The sequence below is a fragment of the Zonotrichia leucophrys genome, chromosome Z (genome assembly GCF_028769735.1).
Source record: "Zonotrichia leucophrys gambelii isolate GWCS_2022_RI chromosome Z, RI_Zleu_2.0, whole genome shotgun sequence".
Classification (NCBI taxonomy): domain Eukaryota; kingdom Metazoa; phylum Chordata; class Aves; order Passeriformes; family Passerellidae; genus Zonotrichia; species Zonotrichia leucophrys.
This window is the reverse complement of record NC_088200.1, coordinates 75,781,470-75,808,268: the sequence shown is the minus strand read 5'-3', so window position 1 is coordinate 75,808,268 and position 26,799 is coordinate 75,781,470. Positions and strand designations below refer to the sequence as shown.

General features: G+C 40.7%; 1 protein-coding gene across 5 annotated transcripts; it reads left to right on the top strand.

The window, feature by feature from the left end:
• Positions 1-3,732: 3,732 nt before the first annotated feature.
• On the top strand, positions 3,733-25,695 carry MELK (maternal embryonic leucine zipper kinase). Of its 5 annotated transcripts, XM_064735644.1 has the most exons (17): positions 3,733-3,890; positions 3,990-4,091; positions 4,370-4,455; positions 4,884-5,000; positions 5,515-5,658; positions 7,173-7,241; positions 9,065-9,157; positions 10,220-10,318; positions 13,227-13,295; positions 13,820-13,918; positions 14,921-15,007; positions 16,367-16,495; positions 19,842-20,067; positions 21,839-21,932; positions 22,366-22,534; positions 24,120-24,223; positions 25,324-25,695. In XM_064735644.1, the coding sequence occupies exons 2-17, from the start codon at positions 4,028-4,030 to the stop codon at positions 25,499-25,501; spliced, it is 1,827 nt and encodes a 608-aa protein (XP_064591714.1). In that variant the 5' UTR covers positions 3,733-3,890; positions 3,990-4,027; the 3' UTR covers positions 25,502-25,695. The 5 variants fall into 5 exon arrangements, with proteins under 5 accessions (XP_064591714.1, XP_064591716.1, XP_064591715.1 ...); XM_064735646.1 differs by lacking the exon at positions 10,220-10,318; XM_064735645.1 differs by lacking the exon at positions 13,820-13,918 and having other exon boundaries at positions 3,763-3,890; positions 25,324-25,637.
• The last annotated feature ends 1,104 nt before the right edge of the window (positions 25,696-26,799 follow it).

Sequence of the window (26,799 nt, the reverse complement as noted above, 5' to 3'; positions counted from 1 at the left end):
CTGGTGCCAGGACCTGGCTGGGGAAAATCTGGCACTGTGTCAAGCTGCCATTGATTTTCTGCTTTTAGCACATGGACATGGATGTAAAGATTTTGATGGAATCTGCTGTGTGAATATTTCTAATAATTCACAATCTATTCATGCAAGTAATAAAGCTTTACAAGATAATGTAGCCAAATTATAAACAGAAGACAGAACTGAATGGTGTAACAGCCTTTTTAGAAACTGGGGGATAACTGGAATTAAGGTCAAGAATTTGAATGTTTGGGTTAAGGATGCTGCAAGTTATAGTGATATGCTTGCCACGCTTGATTCAATGTATTTGGAGATTGATTTATAATTCAGTAAAGCAAATAATGATTGTGGAAGATTAGACAGGCACAGAAGATGACCTAGGTAGCACCACCAACCTCTTGGCCCACAGTGGAAGTCGTGGGAAAGATAAACTCAAGACAAGAACAAAGGTGAAGACATCATGTCTGGTCACTCTGATCAGTCTGACAAGAGAATATGTAATAAGGACATTGCTAGCGCAAAAGAATGTAACAGGGACTTGATAACCAAAAAGATTGTTTTACTGAGGGAACAGGGGCAAAGGGGTCTGAATGGAAAATTTTGCATGAAACTCAGAGAACCATAAATACTGGTGACTAATGTAATAAACTGTCTTTGCTTGCATAGCATGGTCGGTGTCTCTCAATCCTTGCAGGGACCTAGGGCTGGGTGACTGGAACTGGTCAGGTCCAGGTCTAGTTATGGGCACTGGTGATGTGGAGCTGGGTGATGGATGCAGGGGTGTCTGGGACTAGGTGGCAAGAGTTGATTGGCTCCAGGTCAAGCAGCTTTAGGACAGTGTCACTTCATGCTTCCTGCCCTTTCTTCCCTCATTTCCAACATTTCTCCCTTAATCATTCTCAGATTAACAGCCCGGGACTGCCCTGTCTGTACCAGGAAGAGCCAGCCCATCTGCCAGCAATACAGGCGGCAGCAGACCTGCACACACAACCTGCAAGCTGCCTCCTCTGACAGCAGTAGCCAGAAGCTGACTGCTTCTGCCAGGGGCAAGAGAATGGCCATCACCACAGCAGCAACAGCCACCTATCGCTTGTTCTCACTGCTCAGGGCATCCACAGTGAGCAGAGTACAGCCACAGATGTTCAGAGCTTGAGGGCTGCACCACACCACCACGAAGCCTGTGTTGCAGGTACAAAGGACAAGAACCAGACCCCTATGCATGACATCCCTCACAAAAACGACATGTGGAGCCACAGACACAGCAGAATGCTGAGACTGGGCACACAGCATGGCTACACCAGCTTCCCTGGGCAGCGATGCAGGGACACGGCACTGGACAGAGCACCATCATTTAATGCAACCTCAGCAGCAGGTCTCTGCTCGTGCACCACAAGACTGCAAAGGATCTGAGCACTGTGTCCAAGACAGAGCCTTCACAGGAAGTGAAGATGAGAAGCCCAGCCTGTGCAAAGCATAGACTGCCCCCGCTCAAGAAAGCCAGACAAGTTTTCCAGGATTTTGAAAAAATCATGAGTCATCAGAGGGTGCTAGAGCTTCTGGAACCAAATTTTCCAATCATGCCACCTTATCTGAAGAAGAGAAAGAATGGGAAGATGATGGATAGCAAAAGCTCTGCCAAGGGAAGACATTAAGGACAAAGAGCTGTCCCAAAATGAAGACAAGAGACCAAGAACTGGCTGAAAGGCAAGACAACAATGAGAAAGATCTGTCTCAAGGTGAATGCAGGAGATGAAGAGTTTGCACAGTGAGAAAAATACAGTGATAAAGAGCTGTCATAATTAGAATACAACAATGACAAAGACATGTCCCAAGAGGAAGATGGGAATGACAGAGATGTCCCAAGGCAAATACAGGAGAGACAACTCTCCAAAAGGGAAGAGGACAATGACAAAAAATTTACCCACCAGGAAGACAACAAAGACATGTCCCAAGATGAAGATCATTTTGACAAAGGCATGTCCTAGTAGGAAAATGACAATGACAAAGAGGTCTCCCATGGGAAAGACAATGTCCCAACCGGAACAGGAGAAAGACCAAGACCTGTCCCAAGGGGAAGGCAGCAACAACCAAGAGCTCTCTCAAAGGGGAGATGACAATGAAAAAAAACCCTGTCTCATTGGCAAGACAAAAAAGACCAAGGTCTGTCTAAACCAGAAGATGATGTCAGCTACAGCACCTGGGACAACGCCTTGGGCCCAGTGAACAATGAGGACCCTCACACTGCTACCCAGAGGAGGCCTAGCTGTCTCAGCAGCATGGTCACAGAGGTAGCAGGAGAGGCAGCTGGTGACTTGAGCACTTCTTGCCCCAGTGGGTGCCACAGCCTCTGAGCCAGCTTTGGCTGGAGATCCTGAGGAAGGGGAGCACCAGGCATCTCCTGCTTCTGAGGAAGAAGAGGCAGCAAAAACCAGCTTCTTTGGCCTTCAGTGGGCAGGTGACAGGTGCAGGGGCAGAAAGCCAGGCAGCTGCACTGCACAGCCCCTGCTGCTCACCCAGTCCTTCACCTCGCTTGTTAGAAGCCCATGCCCACAGCACGCAGCGGGCAGGGACAGGTGGGGGTTTCAGTCCTGTTAGTGCCAAAGTCCAAGGATAGAGCCTTTGCCAAGGAGGAGGAAGAGTGGAAAGACTACATCAACTAAGATCTGTCCCTAGAGGAAATCTGCAGTGTCTAGGGCCTGTCCCAAGTGACAAAAAGCTATCCCAAGAGTACAAGATCATGTACTTCTACAGAAAAGGGACTCTCTAATCCTGCCCCCTGAGAGACACAGGCATTTTCCCTGCACAGCCAAACATCCCAGTCCAAGCCTTGCCTTGGCAGATGGAAGCCTATGCCCTCAGCAAGCAGTGGGCTCTTTGCTGGCAGCAGCCATCCCGCTTCAAAAGAGCATTCCAGGCTCTGCACAGACTGTTCGGTAGCTCTGCATGGCAGCACAAGGATGGGACAGAGGACTAGCACCTAGCTGCCAAGGCCACGCTAATCTCTGGAGGTATGGCTGGCCCTGAGCCTGTGCAGCATCCTGAGGGAGCCACACAGTCCAGTTTTGCTGTGGACATTTTGGTAACAGTTGATGATTTTGCAACCCTATTTTCCCCCATGTTTGCTGCCCATATCCCCTCACATTTGCCATACTTCTTGTGTTTCTTCGCGTGCACAGAGCAAAGCTGCAATGCTGCATTAATGAACATATGGTCTATTAACAGTCATCTAAACATATACCTCACAACGGAGACTCCCACCTGCCCCGCGCTGCTCCGGCCCGGAGAGACACCGTGCCTCGGACAGGCCAGCCCCAAGATACCCAGGAGCGGTGCTGGGAACGGCAGCCACGGCCGGCCGGGGCTTTGATGGAAAAGTCCGAGGGGAGCGGCGGGAGATACCCCCTCCTCGGAGCAACGGCCTCGGCCGCCATCTTGTGCCTGGCGCCAGCCCCTGCCGCGCGGACCCCGCTCCAGGCCCGACCGCTGCTCCTGGGTACGCGCTTTCTTGCGAGAAGCAGATGTTGCTTTCTGTCTCCGTAGGGATTGCTCTCGGCTGAAGCTGCGCCCGTTAGCAGCCAGCTGACACACCTTCCCACGCCGGCAGCCCCCATTGCCAGTCTCCCTCCCACCCACTATACCGTGCCTTCCACGCCCGTTCCGGTTTGGCGGCGCGCGGAGATTGGCTTTTCGATCCCGGCGGCCGGAAGCGGGACATTTGAACGGTAACGGACTCTCCAGGTTGCTCCGCTGTGGGCTCGCTGCCTCGGCACGGAGGAACACTCGGGACGGCTCCTGCCGGCAGCGCCCCAAGAAACGGGGTGGGACTCGAGGGTCTTCTGGCCGCTGCGGCTCGGGTCGCCGGGGAGCCGTGACAGGTCTGTGGGAACAGCAGCCGCTCAGCCTTCCCCGGGGCTGCTGGTGAGTCGGTTCCTGTGCCCGAAAGCATGAGCGCAATCTGCGGTCTCCCCTTGCAGGTGCTGAGGAGAGCTGCCCGCGTCCTGCGGGTCACAGAATGGCCGGAGATGACTATGAGGAAATTCTCAAGTACTATGAATTACACGGAACAGTCGGCACAGGTGGGCTCAGTCTGTGAATGCTAGCAAGTGTGTGTCATGTGTCCACTCACCTCGATGTTTGTCTGAGAGAGTAACTGCTACTTCAGAGTCTGTGGGTCATGTTTCTCGGTGTATTTTGCGGGTCACAATTGTGGAAGTGTAACTGGAAAGTAGTGGCAGCAATTGCTTCTTCCTCTAGCAATGATGCTGCGTATCATATTTGCTTCAGGGCAACTGAGATCAGGGTGAGAAAGCTGGTCGCCATGCAGAGCTTTATACATTTCTGTTTCAAATTCCAGGTGGGTTTGCCAAAGTAAAACTTGCGCGACATCGTCTCACTGGTGAAAAAGTTGCAATAAAAATCATGGACAAGCTTGCTTTACAGGTAATCCAAAAGATACTTCAGAGGCGGTAATGTGCTGTTCCTGTGGACCTCTCAGGAGCACGCGTGCAACCTGTCACTGTGGGATAGTGGTAGAAGCTGTAAACTTGAAAGGATTCTACTAGCACCACAAATCCTGTGCCCTCATATGGAGAGGGCAACATTCCCTGGTTGTAAAACTGAGGCAGTTACAGCTTTAAATATTAAGTAACTAAATAAATCACTCTAAGTCAAATGGAGTCCTGATGAGACTAGTAGCATTGTACAACTGCCCCCTTGGGTTTTACTGACCAGTGTGTGAGGAGGGCAGGTGAGCAGTGACAGAGCTGGTGCTGGTTTAAGTTTGAGCTGTTCTGATGTGCAGGCTTACTTTGAGGTACAGGCTATCAAACTACTTAGCAATTTCATACCTTGCTGTTGTGATCTTTTAGGATGACTTGCCTCGTGTTAAATTAGAAATCGATGCCATGAAGGACTTGAGCCACCAGCACATTTGCCGGTTGTATCATGTGATTGAGACACCCAAGAAAATATTCATGGTTTTAGAGGTAAGGAATGGTGTTTCTGCTATGGCAACAATCTCTGGGTTTAGTCGTAGCAGTAGATGGTAGTAGAGTCCAAATGAAACAATTCTTAGAAAATCATCTCAATGATGAGTGTGTCCAAGGGGTTGTAGTTTAAAAATGAAGCTGCTAATGTGTTCTGTCTCATTGTAAAAGCCACTCTTCACTGTTTGCAGTAAACAAACTGACTTTAATTCCCACCTCACACTCCAAAAAAAAGCGCCAGCAGGATATGTGGGACCTGAGAAGTGCCACCGAATTGTCATGTCTTAGGCAGTTTCTGTCACTTGTGCTGGTTGTGTGGTATGGCTGTGGGAATCATCAGGCAAGAGTTGGGCTCTTGGTCTTGCTGGATCTATTGCACACTGGCCTGGGTGCTGCTGGGATTAAGCAGAGGGAGAGAAAGAGAAGAGTGCCTTCCTGCTGTCCAGTGCCCTTGTTCATGTTTACATTTCATGACCGTATCCCAAATGCATTTTTTTTCTTTGCTTTCATGCAGTACTGTCCTGGAGGAGAGCTGTTTGATTACATAATTTCTAAGGACCACCTTTCTGAGGAGGAAGCTCGCATATTTTTTCGTCAGATTGTTTCAGCAATTGCTTATGTGCATAGTCAGGGATATGCCCACAGAGATCTCAAACCAGTAAGTCTGAACAATAGCCAAATTTGCACAAATAATAATGAACACCCACTTTTATTTCTCTGAGTGGAGCTGGTGGGAATTGTCTTCTCTGTTCTCCTGTGCTTAGAGCTGTTCAGTTAACATTTGCTGAAAAGCATTATTTCTGCTTATTGCTTTGTTCCTCAACTGAGCTGAATGTAGCTGTATCTGAGGAAGGATCTTCCTCTGGAAGAGGAACAGAATAGTGCACTCCAGTTAAGAGTAGAGCAGGCACAGATTTGATTTTGACTTTTGGTTAGGCATTTTTGCTATCCCCTTTATTTCAGCACGTACCCAGGGAGAGTTGTTATGGTTCCTCTCTATTGTGCAAACTGTTCTGTTCTGACATTCAAAGGAAAATGTTTCTCCCACACTGTAAACAAGTAAGGACAGAGGAGGGATGTGCCACAAGACTGATCCCGTGGCTTTGCTGTGACCACAAGATTTAAGCATGGGCTTAGGGAATGGAAGCCTTGAGACTATTTCTCCTAGAAGGGGTTAGAAGTTTGCATGGTCAGAGATACTGATAACTGAGGAAAGCAAATTCTTTGGATACAAGCATTTTACTTGACAGCTCAGGAAATCCTTGTCTCCAAAGAGCTTCTCTCCAAGCAAAGCCTTGTGTGTCCCTCTTGGAAAGATTTGGATTGTAGCTGCAGACCTGATGGATTCATAGGATTGTGAGATAACTTGGTTGGGAATTGACTACTAGTGGCTTCTGCTTTTATCTCCTGTTTAAAATAGTGTCAGACCAAACTTCTTCATCTAGGCACATCTTGGACCTTTACCTAGGATGAGGCACCATAATTTGCTGGGAAACCTGTTAGGCTCTTCATTTCCTTTTTTATGAGAAAAAAGTTTTTTTAGTACCAGTCTGAATGTCTCCTGAAGCTTGTTGACTGCCATCACCCCACCTTCTGCTTCTCTGGAGGGGCTGGTGCTGTCTTTATGCCCCCTTTGTAGGAATGAAAAGGCTGCCAAGTGCTCTCCACTGAAGCTTTGTCACCTACAGGCTGAAAAATCATCACTCCCTCAGTGTCCTCATGGAAAAAGTGCTCCAGCACCTTGGACAGGCTGGTTTCCATCCACAGGGTTGGCTTCGGTTTGCTGTCTTTCCTGTGCTAGAGGGTGGGCAGAAACTGAATGTGCTGTTAGTGTGGTGAACAGAGGGCAAGAGGCTTTCCCCATTTTGCCAGCTCTGCTTCTTTTCACACCATCTGTGATATCACTGGCTGCATTTTCTGCCAGGGCAGGCTGCTGCCTCGCAGTTTTTGCTTTCTGTGTAGCAGCCCCCTAGGCCTCTCTGAGCAGGTAGGAGCTTGTATTCCCTGTCTGTAATATAGGATATATTCATTAGTAACAGACCAAAATCTCCAGAGGAGAGCTTCAGGTAAATTAGGGCTGGTAATGGCAAGAAGAAATAAGGTGAACAAAAATGTGGTTTCTTGGATACCTGGCATTATGTAAGAATTCATTACCACTTTCTCTTTTACTAGGAAAATTTGCTGATTGACGAGGAACATAACCTGAAGCTGATAGACTTTGGACTTTGTGCAAAACCAAAGGTAAGGGTGTCAGTTGCTATCATAGCAGAGCTGAATTAGCTACAGCTTGCGCATAAAAACTGCCGGCGTGCCTTCAGGGTGCAGTGCAGAGCCTTGCCCTGAATTTGAGCGGTTGGTGTAGTTGTCCCACTGCTAATTGCTTGGTAGGGCCTTACCAGTGTGAAACAGTTTTTGTGCACAGAATATCAGTTTAACTCCTCCTGCACTTCATCTTTCATCCCAATATAAGGCACATATTGCCTTGTGTGTAGAGTATCTACTCCCACAAAGGCCTGCACTGTAAAGCTTATGTTGGTGTTCATTTGCCCCCAGTAAGTTTCAATAGCAGATGTCATTTTCATAGGATTTGTCTGTGTGTGGATGTTATGTTTGCCCAATTATCCCATCATTAAAAAAACCCAAACAATATTTAAGGTAGCAACAATTTTAATGGAATAGTTTAGAAAATATATAAATAAGGGATAATTTGGTTCAAATAATAGCGCATAAGCAAAAACAACCGCGGGGTACGGAGTGCAGGGTTCTTGACCCTTGCCACTTCACGTACAAGCTTGCCAAGTGAAAGTCACCCCTTATATGCCATGTGTCAATGCCATCTCCTCCTATTTTCGGTTCGTCACTTTTCTGTCTCTGCCTTCATTACCACCTTTACCACGCATGCGCCACCACTCGGTTTGGTGGTCGCACAAGTCTTTGGGGGTCATCACTGATGAAGGCCCTGTAGTCTTCTTCATTACCCTTTAATTCACCTTTGGGTTACACATGCGCACCAAGCCAGTACAATGTAAGCCAAGACTAACGTATCACTGCATCTACATATCAAAGCAATAAGTCCTTTATAATTAGCATTTTCTTGGACCCAGCCAGGTTCTTGGTCATTTTTAGCAACTGTATCTTCAGCTTCTTTCCTGTGGTCCTTGAGAACATCTGCTGGGAAGGGGGGTGGGTGGAGCCCCTCCTTTCCCTCTCTTCTTTGGCATTACAACTTTTAACTATTAACTGTTTTATTATTCTCAAATATTAATTACTGTATCAATATTGATTACTGTTTCAATTTTTATCAGCACAAATCATATCTATTTATCACATGGAGATTGTGGATCAAATCAAATAGATTCCCCTTACCTTTACAAAGCCTCTGGATATACGTGGTGGTACTGAGTTGTTTATCAAGTTTAAAGTTCGTTTCTGTGTTGTTGTTCTGTCATCTTCACATATGAGATGGTCACTGGGAAGAAGGAATTTAATGGAAATAAGATCTTACATATCCAAAGTCCACAGATTGCTTTAGCTGAGTCAAGTTAAAGCACCTTGCAGGAAATCAGGAGTATTGGACCACAATCTTGGTGATACAATGTCATCTCACTCTGATCTGCTTAAAACAAAGCCCAGGCTAAGAAATAATGTGTTTTTAATAAGGAAGCATTTTAGTGGCTCTTCATGAAGTTATTGCCTTAAATATTGATATAAATATCCAACCAGCCTCCTGCCCAGTAGGTCCTGGATTGCTAATTCCCAAATTCATCTGTTTTCTTTCTGGTCACAAAGGGAGGTATTCCTGTCACAGGAGGAGCTGCAGAAAGGCTGCTGGGAGAACATATGAAGGAGCAGCTTGGGGTCTGAACATTTATAGGAGTCTTCCAGTCTTGGACAGTTTTTGCCTGGTTAAGCCATATATTAATTATACCAAAGCAAAATGTTAGGTGACTATATATAGAGAGCATTAGAAAATGAAGCTTCTGCAGCCTTTAATATGTTATTGCTAGAAGACACCATTTGTGCTATAGCAATGCTTCTTTGTCATCAGTTTTGTCTTATTCTAGGGCGGCCTTGATTACCATCTGAACACCTGCTGTGGAAGCCCAGCCTATGCGGCACCAGAGCTGATTCAGGGCAAAGCATACATTGGCTCAGAGGTAGGCGATAAAATTGTAGGTTAGGGTGGGTTTTTTCCATGCGCACCATGTATTTAAAGCTGGTGAGATTCAGATCAACTCCCCTGGTGTCTTTCTTCACTCTCATGTTGCCTCAGTGGTCCTCAAAAGCTGTGTGACTGAGAGTAGTCACAGCCTGGAATAGCTCCTGACCAAAGGTTATGCACCTGGCTTCTTCATCTCTGACTAATTCTTCACTGTTCCCAGGTGTTGCTCTACAAAAAATAACTGTCTTCTACCACGTTATTCCAAACAGCAATTTGTTTTGTTAATTTGCCAAGTCTTGTTGCAAATTCTATGCAGTCTCAGTATCTTGTGTACTTTGCCTTTGAAATCTTCTATGAAAACTTGCTCTTTTTACTGTGCAGTGTAGTAAAATTAAAGACAACAAAACCTGTAGCATTTATTCAGCTTTGATTCCATGTCTAGAACATTAGGCTCTGCTACATGCCCTTGTCAATCCATTCAAAATGCTGCAGTTTCAATCATGTCCTCAAACTTTCTTACTGTCTCTGCTGTTGGATGGAGTCAGTTTTTTTCCTTTACCTCCTTTGCATTACTGTCCCTGACCTCTAAGTCTTGCTTTCTTTTAGTTTTTCACAAAGTTGGTGCTTCTCAAACCTCGTTGATCTTTATGACTGAAGTGAGAGTTGAAGTATGAGGCATGTAGACCTTGTCATGTCTATACAGAAAAGAAACAGTGTGACTTTAAAGCCGATTGTTACTGTACTGACAGCTGTCATAATCACAAGCACTTTTGAGTACAAAATCCCTTCAGATGAGTTTGATTTCTTTTTTGTCACTGAATTCCTTGTAGGTTGAAGGTAATGCAGCAATTTGGTGATCTAAGAAAAAGGGTAGTGGTTTTACTAGTGCTCTAGTTTCAGTGAATTGAAAATTGTGTGCTTTCACGAGTTCTGTTCAGAGTTAAGGAACCTACTTTCCACAGGTTTCGTGTGGTCTTTGCCAAAAGGAGACAATGTGATCAGTCTCTAAGCCATTTTAAGCAGATGAGGTTTGTGAACTCTCACTTTTATTTTTCAGGCAGATATTTGGAGTATGGGAGTACTGCTGTATGCTCTGCTGTGTGGCTTTCTCCCCTTTGATGATGATAATGTCATGGCTGTCTACAGGAAGATCATGGTATGTGTGGATGACACTAGAATACATGAGGAACAGGAATCACTAAGCATTATGGGAAATTTTTACTTTCTGATTTGAGCAAAAAAAGCTTATCTGCTGAATTTTGTTATATTTTGCTTCTCTTTTGATCAGTATTTTGTGGATTTGTTTCTGTTTTCCCTCAGCCTGAACAGTACTCTAGCTTGGTCCTATGATACAGTAGAAAAGTGAGTTTCAGGAAATGCATTTTCTTGCTAGACAACTGGACTTTTATATCTAAGTGTTTATCTGTCTTCTCCCTAAAAATTACTGAAAAATACTCTTCTTGAATGTCAGCCACTCTCATGTGTAGGAAAAGCGAGATTCTGCATCTGCTATTATACTTTCCTCTTCCAAAAGGAGTTCAATAAATAGTAAGTGGTACGATTAAGACATTAATTCTTTCCCTCTAAACTCCTCTTGATGTGGCTAAACAGCTGTTGTTCCTCAGCACATATGCATCTCTGCCAGCTACTTCTGAGCTGGCATAAAAATCTGTGTTAATGAAGCTTGGTCTCAGTTGGATGATGAAGAGCAGTGTGCAGTAATGGCTTTGTATTCCTCTACTTAATTCTCCTCTCACCAAGAGTCTGATATGTCTTTAAAAAGACAAAAAACTCTTCTTGAGAGTATTCAAGGACTACTTTGGCAGGGGGCAACTGATGCTGGTTTGCACAGGAAATGTTTTCAGGATGCATAACAGTCTGAGCTCTATGAAGCACCTGATTATTTCAACAGAGAGTGGATTTTTAATCTGGAATTGGAGTACACTTGAGTACCTTGACAGAAGGAAGTACCTTGACTAGGAAACTTAGTTTGAGTTATCGAAGAGAATGTTAAAAAATAAAAAAAAAGGAAAAAAAAGCAAACACTATCTAATACAAAGGGATTGTGTAAAGGTGCTAGTGTTCAGATGAGATGCCAGTATTTTACATGACTTCCCAACTCATATAGTAATAGAATATCTTGAGTTGGAAGATAGCAAACAGGATCATTAAGTCCAACTTCCTGCTCTTTGCAAGACTACCTGAACTAAACCATGTGATTAGGAGTCTCGTCCAAATAATGCTAGCAAGCACTTAGTTTCTTAGTGAAATTGCCATTAAGTAACAGGGTTGTTGAGCTGCTTTTCCCTCTCTGCTTGTGATGTGAACTGTGTTGTCTACCCTAAAGGTCAGAGCATATTGAGAATGTGTCCCCTTATAAGCGTGCTGTCATAGGATGACAAAACCCTTTTTGGTGCCCATTACACCACAATGCAGAGCCTGGTAAATGATCCAACTGCTTAAAGCATTCACTGAGCTGAGAACTCAGATGTGAAATGGAGATCTTAATTAAGAGTATCAAAAATTATTCTGTGTAGTTACCATAGTCAAGACTAGACAGGAATTATGAACTGAGTTGTTTGGAGCAACACAGTGTCTGGCAGTGGAATGAGCTGAAGTGAGCTGAAACAGCAAATGAGGTTTCAAAGCTTGGTCTGGGAGCAGTCAAAAACTAATCATGTTAAGATGCATACTTGCTATTTCCACTCTGAAATTGTTTTCATTTTATGTGGTTGTGAATTGAAAATTGTTTCAAATGAGGACACCCACTATTACAGAATTAGTTTCACACATTTTAAATCCTGAAATTTATTGTATTCTCATCTCAAACCTGTTGCTCTAAGTCAAATCTGCCTCTTGAATTTAAATAAAATCATATGCCTTACATGCAGCGTTAATTTCCTGGAATGTACTCATAATTTTTAAATCAGTGGCTTGACTTTTTGACTGAAAAAATAAGCTGTGGCATAACTACTGTAAAAAAGGAATTACTTCTGGTATGACCTTATGTGCTTGGCAGATGTCATAACCTATTTACTATCCAGTATTGCCCACAGTACAACATATGAGAATTGCTCTTTGTTATGTTGGTGTTCTGTACTGTTATACTAAAGCCAAAATGTAGATTAACTGTGTTACTTAGTTTCATAGTAAAGCTATGTTATAAGGCAGCCTACAAAACTATTACTAAATAACTTACTAGTAGTGTCTGTAAAGATGTAACTGAAAGTTGTTAATCTGTGATGTCAACACAATACATACTGTACTTAGAAATGTGGCTGCATGTGGTAACAACTGTTTTGTTATTAAGGCATTTGTCCATAGAAAGAAAAATGCCATTACAAAATTATAGTTATGTTACTTGATAATGACTTTGTATTGATTTTCTTTTCATCTTGGTTTTCATTCAGAAATAAGTGATTCTTGATGGTGAATTTGGTTTGGTTTCTAGCTACTGTTATGCCTCACTTCTAGGAGTTGTTTTTTCAATTTTCTTCTAATGAAAAATTAAAGAAAAACAACTGTAAATTATTATCTTGAAAAAAATCTCACTTGCTAGATCTGTAACCTTTCTCCTGTCTGATATATGAGATTGAAAGTTTAGCATTAGATGTAACCTATTCAAAAAAGAATATCCTAATACTGAGGATGGTGTAATTTTAGTGTCTGAAAAGTAGTGATTTTAGGGAATCTTCACATTGCAAAGTGCTAATATCAGTCATTCATAATCCAGGATGTTTGCACTTCTAGAACTTCAGTATGAAGTTGATAGCATGAACCAAGGCATTGGAGAAAGGAGCAGGTTATCTGCAAAAGTGGGTGGAAATGGAAGTGTCACACAAGCAGAGTGGACAAAAACTGCAGCTGGTGATTCAAGCATTTTCCTTACTAATCTTGCTGGGTTTTAGTACTGCCATGACATTTATGCAAGTCATTCTTTAAACAAAGTTCACATCTTCCTGCTGTTCTATTTTTACAAAGTACAGATGTCACTATTGTCCAAGTAATTTAGTAGTTCCTTTTGAGGTTCAGTGTTAGTTCTAAATCCTCTTCTTTTTTTGCAGAGAGGAAAATACAGTACTCCAAAGTGGCTCTCTCCTAGCAGTACACTCCTCCTTGACCAAATGCTGCAGGTAAAGGTTATTGTTTCTGTTCAATAGATGTATAAAGTACTATATAATTGGTTCAAAACATTACATCAATGAACTATTTAAAAATATTCTGTGTTTAAATAAAAAGTTTAATTCTTACAATTTTTAAAGAAAATATTATGATTGCCTTTGGCAAAAAAATCTTTGGGAAAAATGTTTGATTTCAAAAATAATTAGCAAAGTTTACATGATTTAACAGAATCTTCAAACAGCATGCATTTGGTTTTTCATCGTGTGCTATAAAAACGAGAGTTGTTTTGTAGCCCAAACATACGTTTGGACTACACCTAAGGAAAAAAGCCAATGCTGCATATCCCCTGGGAGGCTCCCATAACTGCTCTTCACAGCTAAGATCTTTGAGTGTGAGCTTCCTTTTGTGAAGCTCTGAAAAAGTACTCGTTTCTGGTTTTGTCCCTAATCACCCTAACATTCTGAGTGGAAGATAAATTGTTTCTTCACTTTTTCTCCACAATTTAAGTATCATTTTGATTTTTATGGCACACCAGGTCGACCCAAAGAAGCGAATTACAGTCCAACACTTGTTAAGTCATCCTTGGCTCATGCAAGGTTTTTCTGATGCTGTTCAGTGGCAAAGTAAATACCCAGTAAGTACTTTGGGCAGATAGTTACTAAAGCATTTCATGTAATATTTGCTTGCTTACTACCATCCTCATAGTGCGTGGTATATGAAATTGTTACAAACTGAGCTTTGAGATGGTTGTGGTTCTTTTCTGATTCTTTTAGCTGTCAAAATATTTTTACTTGGTCTTGATTTCTCTTGAGGAGAAATTTCAAATGTGTTTTCCTTATATTCTTTAGCTGAATATGCAGAATAACTGAGTGAAGTCCTTCCACATATGAATGACCAGCTCCTTCCCTAGGCTGCTTGATCAGTACTTTCTTTAATGTGTAAAACACAAATACTCAGAAGGTCATGCAAGATGTGGTTATAGTTTATCTTGTATGTAGTCCTCAATGAAAATTGGAATTTTCAAAAATTCCAATGAAAATAAAAGAAATTTAAAATTTTCCAATTTTTAATTGGAAAATTTAAAATTTCATTGAAAGAATAGTCATCCTGTCTCTCTGTCACTTGTTTTAATAATGTGAGAGATGAATGCAGTGTGGAAAAGAGGAAAAGAACCAAAATAATCTGGCTGTCAGCAGAACGTTCCAAGTTCCTGCATGTTGACAGCCAATGCCACTAGATGCCACTGTTACCCCAAATAAAGACACTTTGTGCTCACACCATCAGTGCAACCTGGCTCTGGTAAAGATGGGCATGGCTGATAGCTTTGGATATTTATAGGCAGATGAAAGCATACTTTCCATTCTAGTAAAAATCTTACCAGCTTTTGGGTGGTTTATTTGAATTTATAAGCTCTCACCTATGAGGATCGAGGATGTGAAGTTATTGAAGTTGTATGATTTTTTCAGTGTGTTTCCTACAATGTTTAGCTGTGATACTAAACATTTGAAATACAAGGTCTAAAATCATCATTGACTGTTGACTCAGGCCAGTGGGTTTCACAACAGTGTCACTGTCAGATATGGATTAGGGGGTAAATTGAAAACCTCACATTTCAATATCCATTGTGTTGTTGCAGCTGGGACATCTTGATGAGGACTGTGTAAGAGAGCTTTCTGTGTTTCATCAGCAGAGCAGGGAGTCTATATTGCAATTAATAAATGAGGTAAGAAGTTTGTCAGTGGTTTACAGTAATTAAATACAGTAATAGAGTAAATAAATTTACTGTGTTATCAGATCAATACTCATATATTCCAAAGTATGATATTTTACATACATTTCAGATTTAAGGAGGCCCTGCAGAACTGTGGAATCTGGCTGTAGCTTATAACTACAAGCCACTATTCCGGAAGATCAAATTTATTTATTTCTTTTTCTCTTTTAATTGTGATCTTCATGTTCCCTAAATCTTACTCTTTGCTATATCCTACCACAATTGTAAAATCCTTCTGAATCTCTGAACGTCAGAATAGACTTGTAGAAATTTATAGTTGAACAACAGATACCATTTGCTGGGTTAACTCTTTGCTTTGAAATTTTTCAATAAAGAGTAGGAAAAGAAAAAAAAGTAGAAATATCACCAACACCCAAGCAGTCAAAAATTACGGAGCTTTTTGAGTTGCTATTCACAGATTTCTAAAAACAGCGAGTATGTTTAATCATTTTTGGTGACAAATTACAAAAGTTGAACTGAATACTTCTGGAAGAATTGTGCAAATGTTAGCACTAACATTGCAGGCTGTTGAAAAGACTTAAAACATGATGTGTACTCGAGCTTTTACCTGAATCTGAAAATTCTTCATTAAAACTGAATTTTCTGCTTCTTTGTACTTCTCAGCAGTGACAATAGTTTTGGGTTTCTGAAAATACTTGGGTTTTCCACATAACTGTAGCAGAAACAGACTTTTTAAATGTGTGTGATACTTACAACAGACTTGTGGAGTTGATACTTTTTGTTCTTTAGTTATAGCAAATAATCAGAATAACCTCTTTACAGAGGGGAAAGTCCTTCCAAATAAGTTTATGACGTTTACATAGTCCTTTCCTGGAAGACTTCTAATCCCTTATAACTTATTCAAACTAACTACATTATGCTGCAAACCCATCAAAAGTGGTGTCTATGTTCCTCACGCACACAGAGTTGCTGAAAATCATGCAAAAAGTTGGCGGTTACGAAAGAATGAGCAGGAGTTACTTCCAAAAAATTTATACTCTTACTGAAGTAAACTGAATTACTAGCTTTGCATTCAATTCAGTAGATCTTCACTCCAGCATTTCCATGCTACTGCATGAACTACAAACGAACTTGCAAACAACCAACATAGTGCCTTTTTTCTTGATTTCAGGCACGTAATGCAAATCACTTGAAGTCTGAAATTACAGTTATGTGTAATTAGGGTTGCATGTCAGGTAGAAAAACTTGTAGAGACATAAAAATACTCAAAGGCTGTGCTTGACTTGTACTTGCAATGTTTCCAAACAGGAGATAAAAATACTTTTTCTTTCTTTCTCCCTGACCCCACAGTGGAAATACGACCACATGTCAGCAACATACCTGTTGCTTCTATCCAAGAAGACTCGTGGCAAGCGTGTTCGTTTAAGGTTTCCATGCCTACCAGAGCATGCCAGCACCATGATGTCGACAGTCCTTGAGGTAAATTTGAGTTCAGCAGGACAGCATCTTGCTTAAAATCCTGCTCTGCATTGGCAAAGCTGTGCTGGAGAGACATTCTGGTGCTCTAAACGTCAGGAAAAGAGCATGAGCCTGAGTTTAGCTCAACTGGTTAGAGCATGGTGGTAATAACACCACAGGGATTTTGATTTTGTACAGCCCATTCACTTAAGAGTTGGATTTGATGATCTTTGAGGGTCCCTTCTAACTCAGAATATTCTGTGAAGCACACAGCCAAAGTCTTGGGCATTAAAGAGTTCAGCGGTCTCATTAACATGATTTAGCATGCTAGGCTGCTTCTCTGGATTGACTTCACTGGAATAGCCATCTATGAGGATTTGATGCATCAGGTGTTGCACAGAATCCCTCCTTGTTAATGGGCTCAAATCCCCTCTTTTGTGGCCTGGATAATTCCAGATCTTGTTCTGTGATGAGTAACTGCACTCTGTCTCTGTTTTTTGCTACCTTGAGGGCTGCATTTGGTAGGGAAAATCTTTTGACACCTCATGATATGTCTCCTGGGGAGTGTTCTCTGAGATGACATAGGCACTATGGGAACTGGTGATTAAATCAGAGGGAGTCATCCCTTTCTCATCTGTTTCACTTGAGAACATCATCCTAGAGAGAAAGCTGTTTACTTTGAGTAAAGGAAATGTGTTGCTGCTGTTTTTCTGATGATTGAGATTCTGAAGTAGTCTTGTTTATCTTAGCGAAATTTCTATTCCTATAGTTTGGCACTGATAGGGCCTTTCAGAACATGGCTAGAGTTTCTAAACCCCTTGTAATGTTGTATATAATATGCAAATATATGTGACATCAGCGATATTAGTCTGTTTGACAAATTCCAAAGCATTCAGTGGAGTTGCAGACTTGTATAAGCTGTTTCCCCTTGTGACAAAACATCTGTGAAATGGTCTGAGTGTGCTGCTGTCTGTGTTAGAGGTAAGCACTCAGAATAAATACCTTATGTATCTGATTCAGTAGTGTGTAAATCATTTCCGTTCACCCATACAGCTTTTTTGGTATGAGAATTCTAGGACTACTAGAGCTGCATAATAGATAATTAATCATAAGTGTTTCTGATTATACATAATGTGATTTCTGTGATCATGGTGGTGGCTTAGCCTTCTACACTCTTGATGATTAAGGCGGAGGTTCACTAAGTTCAGTTTTTCTCAACTGTTAAGCTACATCATCTCTAGTGATGTCCAAGGTAAATTGGCAAATGCTACTAATTAACATATGCATTATGCCTTCCCAGATGATGGTGAAATTCATGCCTACACAGTACAGCAATCTGTTAGTCCTCCTGCAGTGCTCAGAACACATTTAACTTGCCTGTGTGTAGCTTCTGGGTGAATATCAACTTAATTTGCTGGAACACCCAGCTAGCAAAGCTCTCTAGCTGGACCCACTCTAATGCAAAGACAACAAGGCAAACAGAAGTTTTACTTAGCCATTTCTGAATTTCTGAAAGCTCGTACATAATGCTGCTTAACTTCAATATGTTTGATATAGAAGCATATTGCAAAATAGTCACCGTGCCATGGATTACATCTAGAACACAGCAGCTGAGGTATCCTAATCATGCATTCATGTTTAACGGAATGTGATTTCAACGACAGTATCAGCTTCTTGTAGTTAGCAACCCTCTGGTAAGGGCTTTTGATTAAAGTATACATAAAGTATTAAAGTATACACAAGCTCTAGAGCTTATCAGACAGCTCTCTATTCCAGTAGTAATGAGAGATCTGCTCATTGTGATATCCTTTATCATGGGACAACAGGAAGTTAACTACCAGCAGAACATAAGTTACTAAAATGTCATCCATTCCAGCTTTTTATAATGGTGTCCATTTCAGCCAAAGACTGACAATTTAAAATGACTCTGTAGAGTTTTGCTGTAATGGTATGAAGTAAGTCCTTGGAAAGAGTTTCCTGTAAGTAGCAAAAAGGTCTTAGAGAGTAAGGATGCTTTGATATATACCTGCTTGTATGTGATGTGAACCATGAAGGTTTGCAACCTTGGCTGAAGTTACAAATCCCTTGGTTTAATAACTGACAATTTTTGGGGAGAGCAGAACTAGCCATCAGATGAAGGGCTCCAATTAGTGTTGTGGATTCAGCAGTCATATGTTTTGGATATATGTGTTTACCTTTATCCTGCCCCTTTTAAACGTTACTTCATTCTTCTTTTGGATTCTTTCCAAATTATTACTAGGACTTTTGGTAAAAGGAGGTTTTGGTCCAAGCCTTGAATTCAAAGGCAGCTATTTTTGTGAGTTGCTTCTCTTCATGACACTGGTCAAGAAAGATGATTTGGCAATGGTGCTTTGAGAAGAGTTTCACATCTGCTTTTGATACAAATGACAAATCTACAACAACATTAAAGTCATATAAAACCTAGGTCACCAGCATGGGAACTTTCATTATTAGGAACTTAGAAATAAATTATATTTCGACTTTAATGGCAGTCTTGCCTGATGAAATCTTACTTTTAAGTGTGCAGTCGAAGCTCAACTGAATATTTCTTTCCAGTCTGAAAAAACTGTGAAGATCTGCCAGAGTACAGTGAAGTGCTATGGGCATTTGTATTCATGGAATTTACACATACAGCTTCACTGTTTGAAGAATCTCCATTAGAAAAATTTGATATAAATACTCATGGAATACAGCAGGTGTTTGATATGGTGTTCTTAATCCACAAGTTCTTCTTTTCATTATACATAAAAATTACTGGATATGTAAATGTTTGGTAGAATCTAGTCTAGTGGAGTTACAAATGGAGGAAAGAAGTGTTTTAAATATATATCTAACATACATTGTGCCTTCTTCTAGCTATAGGTAATTTGACTAAAGCTTGAGCTTTGATCATCTAGAAAATGAGTAAATGAGGATTTTAAAACCAACAGGAAAAAAATAAGGTGCAACAAACAAGGTCTCAGACCTAGGCTAGAGCTGGACAAGTCTCTGAAGAAGTGCAGCCTCTCTGTATTGTACAAGAAAATCAAATGAAGCAATCAAAATTTTACGATTAAGCCAAAGGGAAGTTCCTACCTGTGCTTAGATGAGCTGGTGAGGAGTAGCCTTAAATGTGCGAGCTAAAGAATTTAGAAGAGCTGGTAAAAAAGCAGCAAATTACTTGCAAACCTTATGAGCTAGGTGTAGAGGGAATCAGAAGTATTGAGGAGTTTTTAACTATTGCTCTATAGTCAATCATTGTATGATATTTTTTACCCTGCTGCAGAATTTTCATGTCTGTAATGTTCCTGAATGTGATCAGAATACAGCAAGAATGGCTTTTTTCTGTTTGTTACATCTCTTGTAGCATTCGAGGCCTGATGCCCAACTGGAGGATACGGAATTCACACTGTCAACTCCAGTGACAAGAAAAGTGGCATCAAAGAAGCATGAAAACAAAGAGAATGTTGAGACAGTGTCAGCTTTAAGAAACGAAATGCCCTTTGTGCTTCCTACTCCTAAGACTCCTCTTGCAAAGAGTCAGATTGAGACACAGGTACAAGCTGTTCCCCTTAAGGCAGCTGCTTTCAAAGGTATGTAGAATGTAACTAATGAAAGCTTAGAACATATATGTTGCTTGGAAATTACTGAAACTCAAATATAAGCACAATATTTCTTCATCCAATACATCTATTCTGGAGCACTTAATTTTTTTTTCCCTATGTACCACCCAGTTTCTTCTAAAACTAATGCAGCACCGTACCAGTACATCTGGTAGGGTGCTGCATTAGTTTTAACCATCCATCAGGGCATGTTACTTGTATTGCTGCTCACAATTATCATCTGTGAGCCCCTTTTGGTATACCCAAACAAGGAGCCAAGCATTGTGATGTTGTCTTGCTCCTAGTTCCACTTTTCAATGAAAATTGAGACTGCAGTTTCCTCAACGCTGTTTTTCCTTTGTGATTACCTTGAATGAAAATAAAAGGATACTTTTAAAAATTAAACCATACTGCTTTAATTGCTCGTTCTAAGAAGAATATAGTTTTTGGATTTCTTATGGTTGCATATCAGTATTTTCATAGGGGCCATCCAGTGTAGCGGTGAAAATGTTTCTGTTAACAACATGTAGGTCTTGCAGCTATGCAATTGACCACAGAAATCTGTATAAATTGTGTCAGCTTTTTTGAGTTACCAGAATTTTCTGTCATCAGCCTGTCTAGTTATGTACCTATCCCATATGTTCATTACCATTTAGTTCAATGATTATCATTAAAGTTATGGTGTTGATTCTGTAAATGCTAACTCTGTCCTTCAAATGCTAAAGGCTCCTTGCAATAGGAGACTCTTTCATTTCAGGTGCTAAGAAGCATTGTTCAGGAACAGTAAGTTTTTGCAGGATTTGAGGAATAAGGAATTTTGAATATACTGCTATTTAATGAGATCATTCATAAAGAACAGCAATACAAAAACTAGTTTATGAGTTTGTCTTAAGATTGTACATAACTTGAAACGTCTGACATCTGTGTATGTCTAAAAACAAAAGAGATACTACCCAAAATGGGAAATGTAAAAACACTTCTAGCTCATTTATTTAGTGATATTTCTGAGGATTAAACAAAGAAAGCTAATTCTCTGCTGCATTGAAAGATCTTTGATTCAGGAAATAGAAAAGTGGAAGAATCCACTGGAAATGTTGAGGTTGTTTGTCTGGAACTGAGTGCAATTCTGTAGAGAGCTGAAAATTTGAACATTGAAGTTGAGTTTAATTGTGACAACTTATTTGCTGACTGTTTCACTTAGTGTTTTCTCCTGCGCCTTTAAAACCATGCTCTGCAGACACTGACTTTTTAGATCATTGTGTGGCATCTACATTGTATATTAAACAATGTATTTTATATTATTTTTATATTGTTTTTATACTACATAATATGCTGTTGTATATTATGACTATATAAACTTACACCCCTCGTATAAGGCAGACGGATTACTGAAGAACACAACTAGTCAGTGCAGCAGATTGCTCCGTATTTATTCATGGGCCTGCAGCAGAGCAAGAAAGCAATTCTAGTCCTCAGATTTCTAATACTGAACTGCAATGGTTACTCCTAAGGTTTGACTTGTAGAGCCCTGGGGAAATCAGTGATAGTTTTAATTTGAAGAGTAGAGGTAGTATTAAGAACATATTTTATAAATCCCAAAATATAGACCTGAGATAGAAAAGGAGGTCTGCTGTTAGAACTACAGAATTGTAGAGAACTGTTAGAACTGTTAGAATTATTAATAATGAGAAATCGTCAGTGAAGAAGAGAAAATCCTTTTACACAAAGACATATCTGTTTTGGCTTGGACATTTTCTTTCAGAGAGTCAGTTCACTGCAGTCACCCCAATTAAGAAACCTGCTACCCCAACAAATGCAGATGAATTGGCAGCAGATGAGATTCTTCCTGAAAGAAGGTAAGTGTCCAGTTGTTTGTGTACATTCCTGATTTGGAGCAGGACTACCTTAATCCATGTGCTGCCTGGGAAGCCCTGTTACATCAGCAAGCTGCTGTTCCTACTCTTTCAGTAAAAACCTTTCTGAAACATCTTTTTACAATCACAGAAAATAATGAAAGTCGAGAAAAATTTTAATACTATGTAACTCAATATAATCTATTTTCTATAACGTAGGTGCCTTCTTATTCCAGGTCTCCAAAGAACTGCAATTTCTAGATAGATCTCTGGGTTTAAACTTCAACAGACTTTCAAACAGAAACTCCTATATTACATTGCACGTGATTTAATTTTCTTTGTGTTGTCATGTCTGGTAATGTTTTAGTGACATCTTTGAAATAATAGGTTTTTAAGAGTGAGGGAAAAATAACAGATTAATTTGTTCATGTGACAGGTGTCAGTCAGTGGAATTAGATCTCAACCTTGCACATGTGGATAGCAGCCAAAAGAAGAGAAAAGCTAAAATATTTGGAAGCCTTGAAAGAGGCCTAGATAAAGTGATCACGATGCTTACACCAAGCAAGAAGAAACGATGCACTAGAGATTGTCCAAGGAAACTTAAGGTATGATTGCTGCAAAGGTCTTACATAAAGCAAGTATTATTATAATATTAAGTAATTATATTAGTTATGTATTAATTGTTATCTTACAATAATTATGATTGAAAACATCCAGTAGCTTCAGAAACGGTTTTGTGAAAGCTTCTGTGACCTGTCTTGTCTGAATTCTACAGTAAAGTGCTCGTACAGTATTGCTGATAGCACGACAGTGCCCCAGTTAGCACATTCAGTTCGTCTGGGGTTGAGGCAGCAGATCCAGGGGGGAGTTTGGCCCTTGCTGCTTACAGCCCATCTAAACCAAATGTGAAGGAAGCAGCATGATTTGAAAGGAGAACTACTGGCTAGTTTTTAATCATGTTATTTGTGTAGACATTGCTCACTAAAAGCCTTTTCTCCTTCTGCTGGAGAAAAGGCACAAAGCATGCACAGGTTGATGGCCAGTTGTGACAGAGGGGTGAATAACAAGAGTCAGTTAACAGGCTGTACTGAACAGAGGGGCATAAAATAACCTCATATTTAACCTCAAAATGAAGAAGAGTTTCTTTACATTGAGGGTGGCAGTGCACTGAAACAAGCTGCCCAGGGTGGTCATGGAATCTCCCTCTCTGGAGACATTCTAAGCCCACCCGGGTACATTCCTGTGAAACCTGCTTCAGGGGATCTGACAAGGGGATCAGATTGCATGATCTACAGAGGTCCCTTCCAACCCTAGTGATTCTGTATACATTGTTCAAATGCAACTTAGTACTTCAGAAGCTATACAAAAAAAAATTTGTACTTGAATCTTTAGGCAACATGTTTGAAAAACATAATCACCCTGAAAAAGGGCAGGTTGTTTATCAAGGTATGAGCAGTTGTGTCGAAGCAAATGATGTGTCCCTTCAACTGACTGGCTGCTGGGATACCTACTACACACTGAGAACTATCTGTCAATCATGCACATTCAGGACAAGATATTGGGCTACAAACCTGACCTGCCAATCAGACAGGAGTCTAGACTGTGCAAATAATCCAGGAAGCTGAGCAACTGGAAGCTGTACTCTTTCTCTGAATGCCTTTAGTCTCCTGCCTCAGTTTCTCTTGTCCATTGTCTATGCAAAATTCCTGAAGCGTGTTGAGAGATGCTGGGCTACAGTACAGTGTTACAGCAGTTATGTCAGAGGGTTGTGTACATTTAAATCCAAATAAAGACCACAAGAAGCACTCTTCAACTGACTTTGCATCCTCATCCTATGTTAATTTTTCAAGCTTTTTTTTAGTCTCATTTTCTCTCGACCGCTTCTGTGGCTTCAGAAGCCAGATATAGGACATGTTGTAACCTCTTTTCTTTATACATGAAAAATTGCCTGGTGCATTGCCTGCTCCTTGTTATCAGAAGAACTGCGTCTCAGCTTTTGGCCATTTCCCAGCTCTGGACTATACAGCAGGGTGATAGTTTAGGGATGTTGAAGCGTTTGTCACCATAGTTAGCTGATCTGAAACTTCCTTAGTGAAAATTTTTTGCAATGTCTTCAGTTTTAGGAGAGAGATTTTCATATTTTTATTCCTTGTTTCAACAAGCCAATGTTACTCTTAATGTTACTTTTAGGCACACTGTAACATTACCACCACTCATCTGCTGAATCCAGACGAACTGTTGAATGAAATAATCATTGTTCTTTCAAAGAAGCATGTGGAATATGTTCAGAAGGGGTAAGTGTAACATATGATTAGTTCAACTTGTATTTGTCTAAATGGTTGCTAGTCCAGTCCTTAAAAAACAAAGTATTTAAACTTAGTTTCTTGACCCTATTGTAAAATAATCTTTATAGAAAGTGTACAAAGCACTAAATATATGTGCAATAAAACATGCCCAAACAGTGCAAAACTATATTAAGTGTCTTCTAGCAGAGTTCTTTTACCAACAGGTATAAACCAATAGTAACAGGGTAATGTATAGGAAAAAAATCACATCAGCCATCTCATGTGAAATTTTAAATACCAAAAGTTGGTTTAGGTACAGTCAATGAACAAATGGGACAATTTTGGAAAATAGTGTAGATACCTTTTAACTCTCAGGCTGGGCAATTAAAAGACATTAGCCTTTAGGCAAGAGGTCAGTACATTTTAAAATGTGTGCAGAAGCCACACAGCTTTTTGTGGATTATTTGAATTTGTACTGTTTACTAGCTACACTAAGCTACTGATTGCTTAGATTGGTTCTTACTTTTGATCAAACTGAAAGACTATTTCCTGAGTTCCCAATGCATGAAATAACCATTGTGCCCGCTTTTCAATATGTATTTCCTCAAGTTGTTGAGTATTTCAGTGTTGGGTATTGGTAGAACATCAGAGTATACATGAATCCTCTGATGCATTTCCAAACTCATAATATGGAAGGATGCTGGATTGCACAGCAGCACCTGCCTCCACTGTAATTGTTCAAACTCTGCATTCAGTTTTTCCTATTTTCACACCAGCTGAGCTGCAGCCAACAGAGTGTTCTTGTCTAGGGAAAACATGGGAACTTTCCATTGCTCCAGCTCTGAGGAGAGGGGCTGTTGGCTAGCAGGGGTTCTTGTGGCAGTGTGGGGCATTGATGCTCCATTGGTCCTAGGGCATAATAATAAATATGGTGCCCTGAAACTCCAGGATTTACAAAGCTCTCAGGTGACTAAATTGTGGACTGTTTCACAATGTTCTGAACAGCAATGGGGTATTTTATTTAAAGTGCTTCTACTGATTTAAAATAGCATTGCAAAACAAATACGAAATGGGTCTACAATTATTCTGTTTTTTCTTCTGTTTTGCAGGTATACCCTGAAATGTCAAACACGGTCAGATTTTGGTAAAGTAACTATGGAGTTTGAGTTAGAAGTATGTCAGCTCACTAAGCCTGAAGCAGTAGGTATCCGGCGACAACGGCTTAAAGGTGATGCCTGGGTCTACAAGAGGCTGATAGAAGACATCTTATCTAGCTGCCAAGTGTGAGTGGCAGAGTCTTTTATCACGATGTTTTAGAAAGGTCTTTTCAGACAAGTAATTCTTTCTTACAGTCACAGCTATATGTGAAAAATCTGTCGTCTTGGGTTTTTAACCATCCCTCCTTGTACATATTCCTTCTGTATGCTTCCTTTACTATTAGGTTTATAATAAATGTTCTGAAACTGCAACTTTTCAGAAGCAAAATTCTGTAAGCCATTCCTTTGCTTACACACTTTTCACATATCTGGATTTAAAAACTTCTTGTTTTATGTGCTGAAGCTTATAGTGGGATGTCTTCAGTTATCAAGTGCATGGTGCACAGAAATAGTCATTTGCATAATTCTCTTCCTGTCTCTGCTTAAGTAGGATTTATTGCGATCATTAACTAAGTCACAGCTGTGGTTCCCAGAGTTACACTATATGCTTAGTGTTGTACAAAATAGGACGATAGGGCGGGCTTCAGTAAATGTGAAGTCAAGAGTGCTAGGATTTAAACTGATCCCATATAAAGCGTTGCACTATCTTGTTATGAAGCCTCAGTGATGCTTAACAAGTGATGCTGTGCACTTTCTGATGCTCTTGTGTTAACGTGATGATAGGAGGATCTCTGCAGAACACCACCACCTTTGAACTGTTTTGAATGGAGAAGGCATTTGTCAGCCAACTGTCTACAAGGAATTGAGTGACACATTTAAGAGAAATTAAGCACCAGAAACAAAACTAGAAATATGCAGAACAAAGCAAGAACATCTAACTGTTGGCTAGGGGGTTGCTATCATATCTTAAAAACAGATGCATGTCTCCTTATGCTTTTGCTGGGTGTTGTGTGGAGTGTTTAATTCCGCCTTTAGTTGTGCTGCAGCAGAAACCACACCAGGCCAATCCCAAGCAGCAGCAGCGGGAAGACACATGTCGAAGCCTTTCTCTATGTGATGACATTTAGTAATACCTAGACAAATTGACAGTGTGTTTTTCTTAAACAGGAGTTAACTGCCATTTGCTGCATATAAACCCCACGTTATTGCCCCTTAGCTAAATCCTGAGTCACATCCACCTAAGGGCTGGGTGGGTGAGAGAACTGAGCATTGCTGGAAGCTTGTATTGACAGACATGAGATCTGGTTGCTAATGAAAGCTGCCTGTTTGTTCTCTGTGACCATTACCTCAGGAACTGGAGGGTTATTCTGTCTGTATCAAGATAGAAATATCCATCAATTTTGTTTCCAATGCCAGCTTGTCCAGTTGCTGCTTTATAGACAGGTAAAGGAACAGGAACATTTTTAGTGAATTTCAAGAAAAAGAAAG

What these genes read in the sequence shown, in the direction of transcription:
- MELK (XM_064735644.1), top strand. Translation starts at nt 4,028, where the DNA reads ATGGCCGGAGATGACTATGAGGAAATTCTCAAGTACTATGAATTACAC. An exon ending in GACTTTGTGCAAAACCAAAG is followed by an intron (nt 7,242 to 9,064) that starts GTAAGGGTGTCA and finishes GTCTTATTCTAG; the next exon opens with GGCGGCCTTGATTACCATCT. An exon ending in GAGATTCTTCCTGAAAGAAG is followed by an intron (nt 21,933 to 22,365) that starts GTAAGTGTCCAG and finishes TTCATGTGACAG; the next exon opens with GTGTCAGTCAGTGGAATTAG.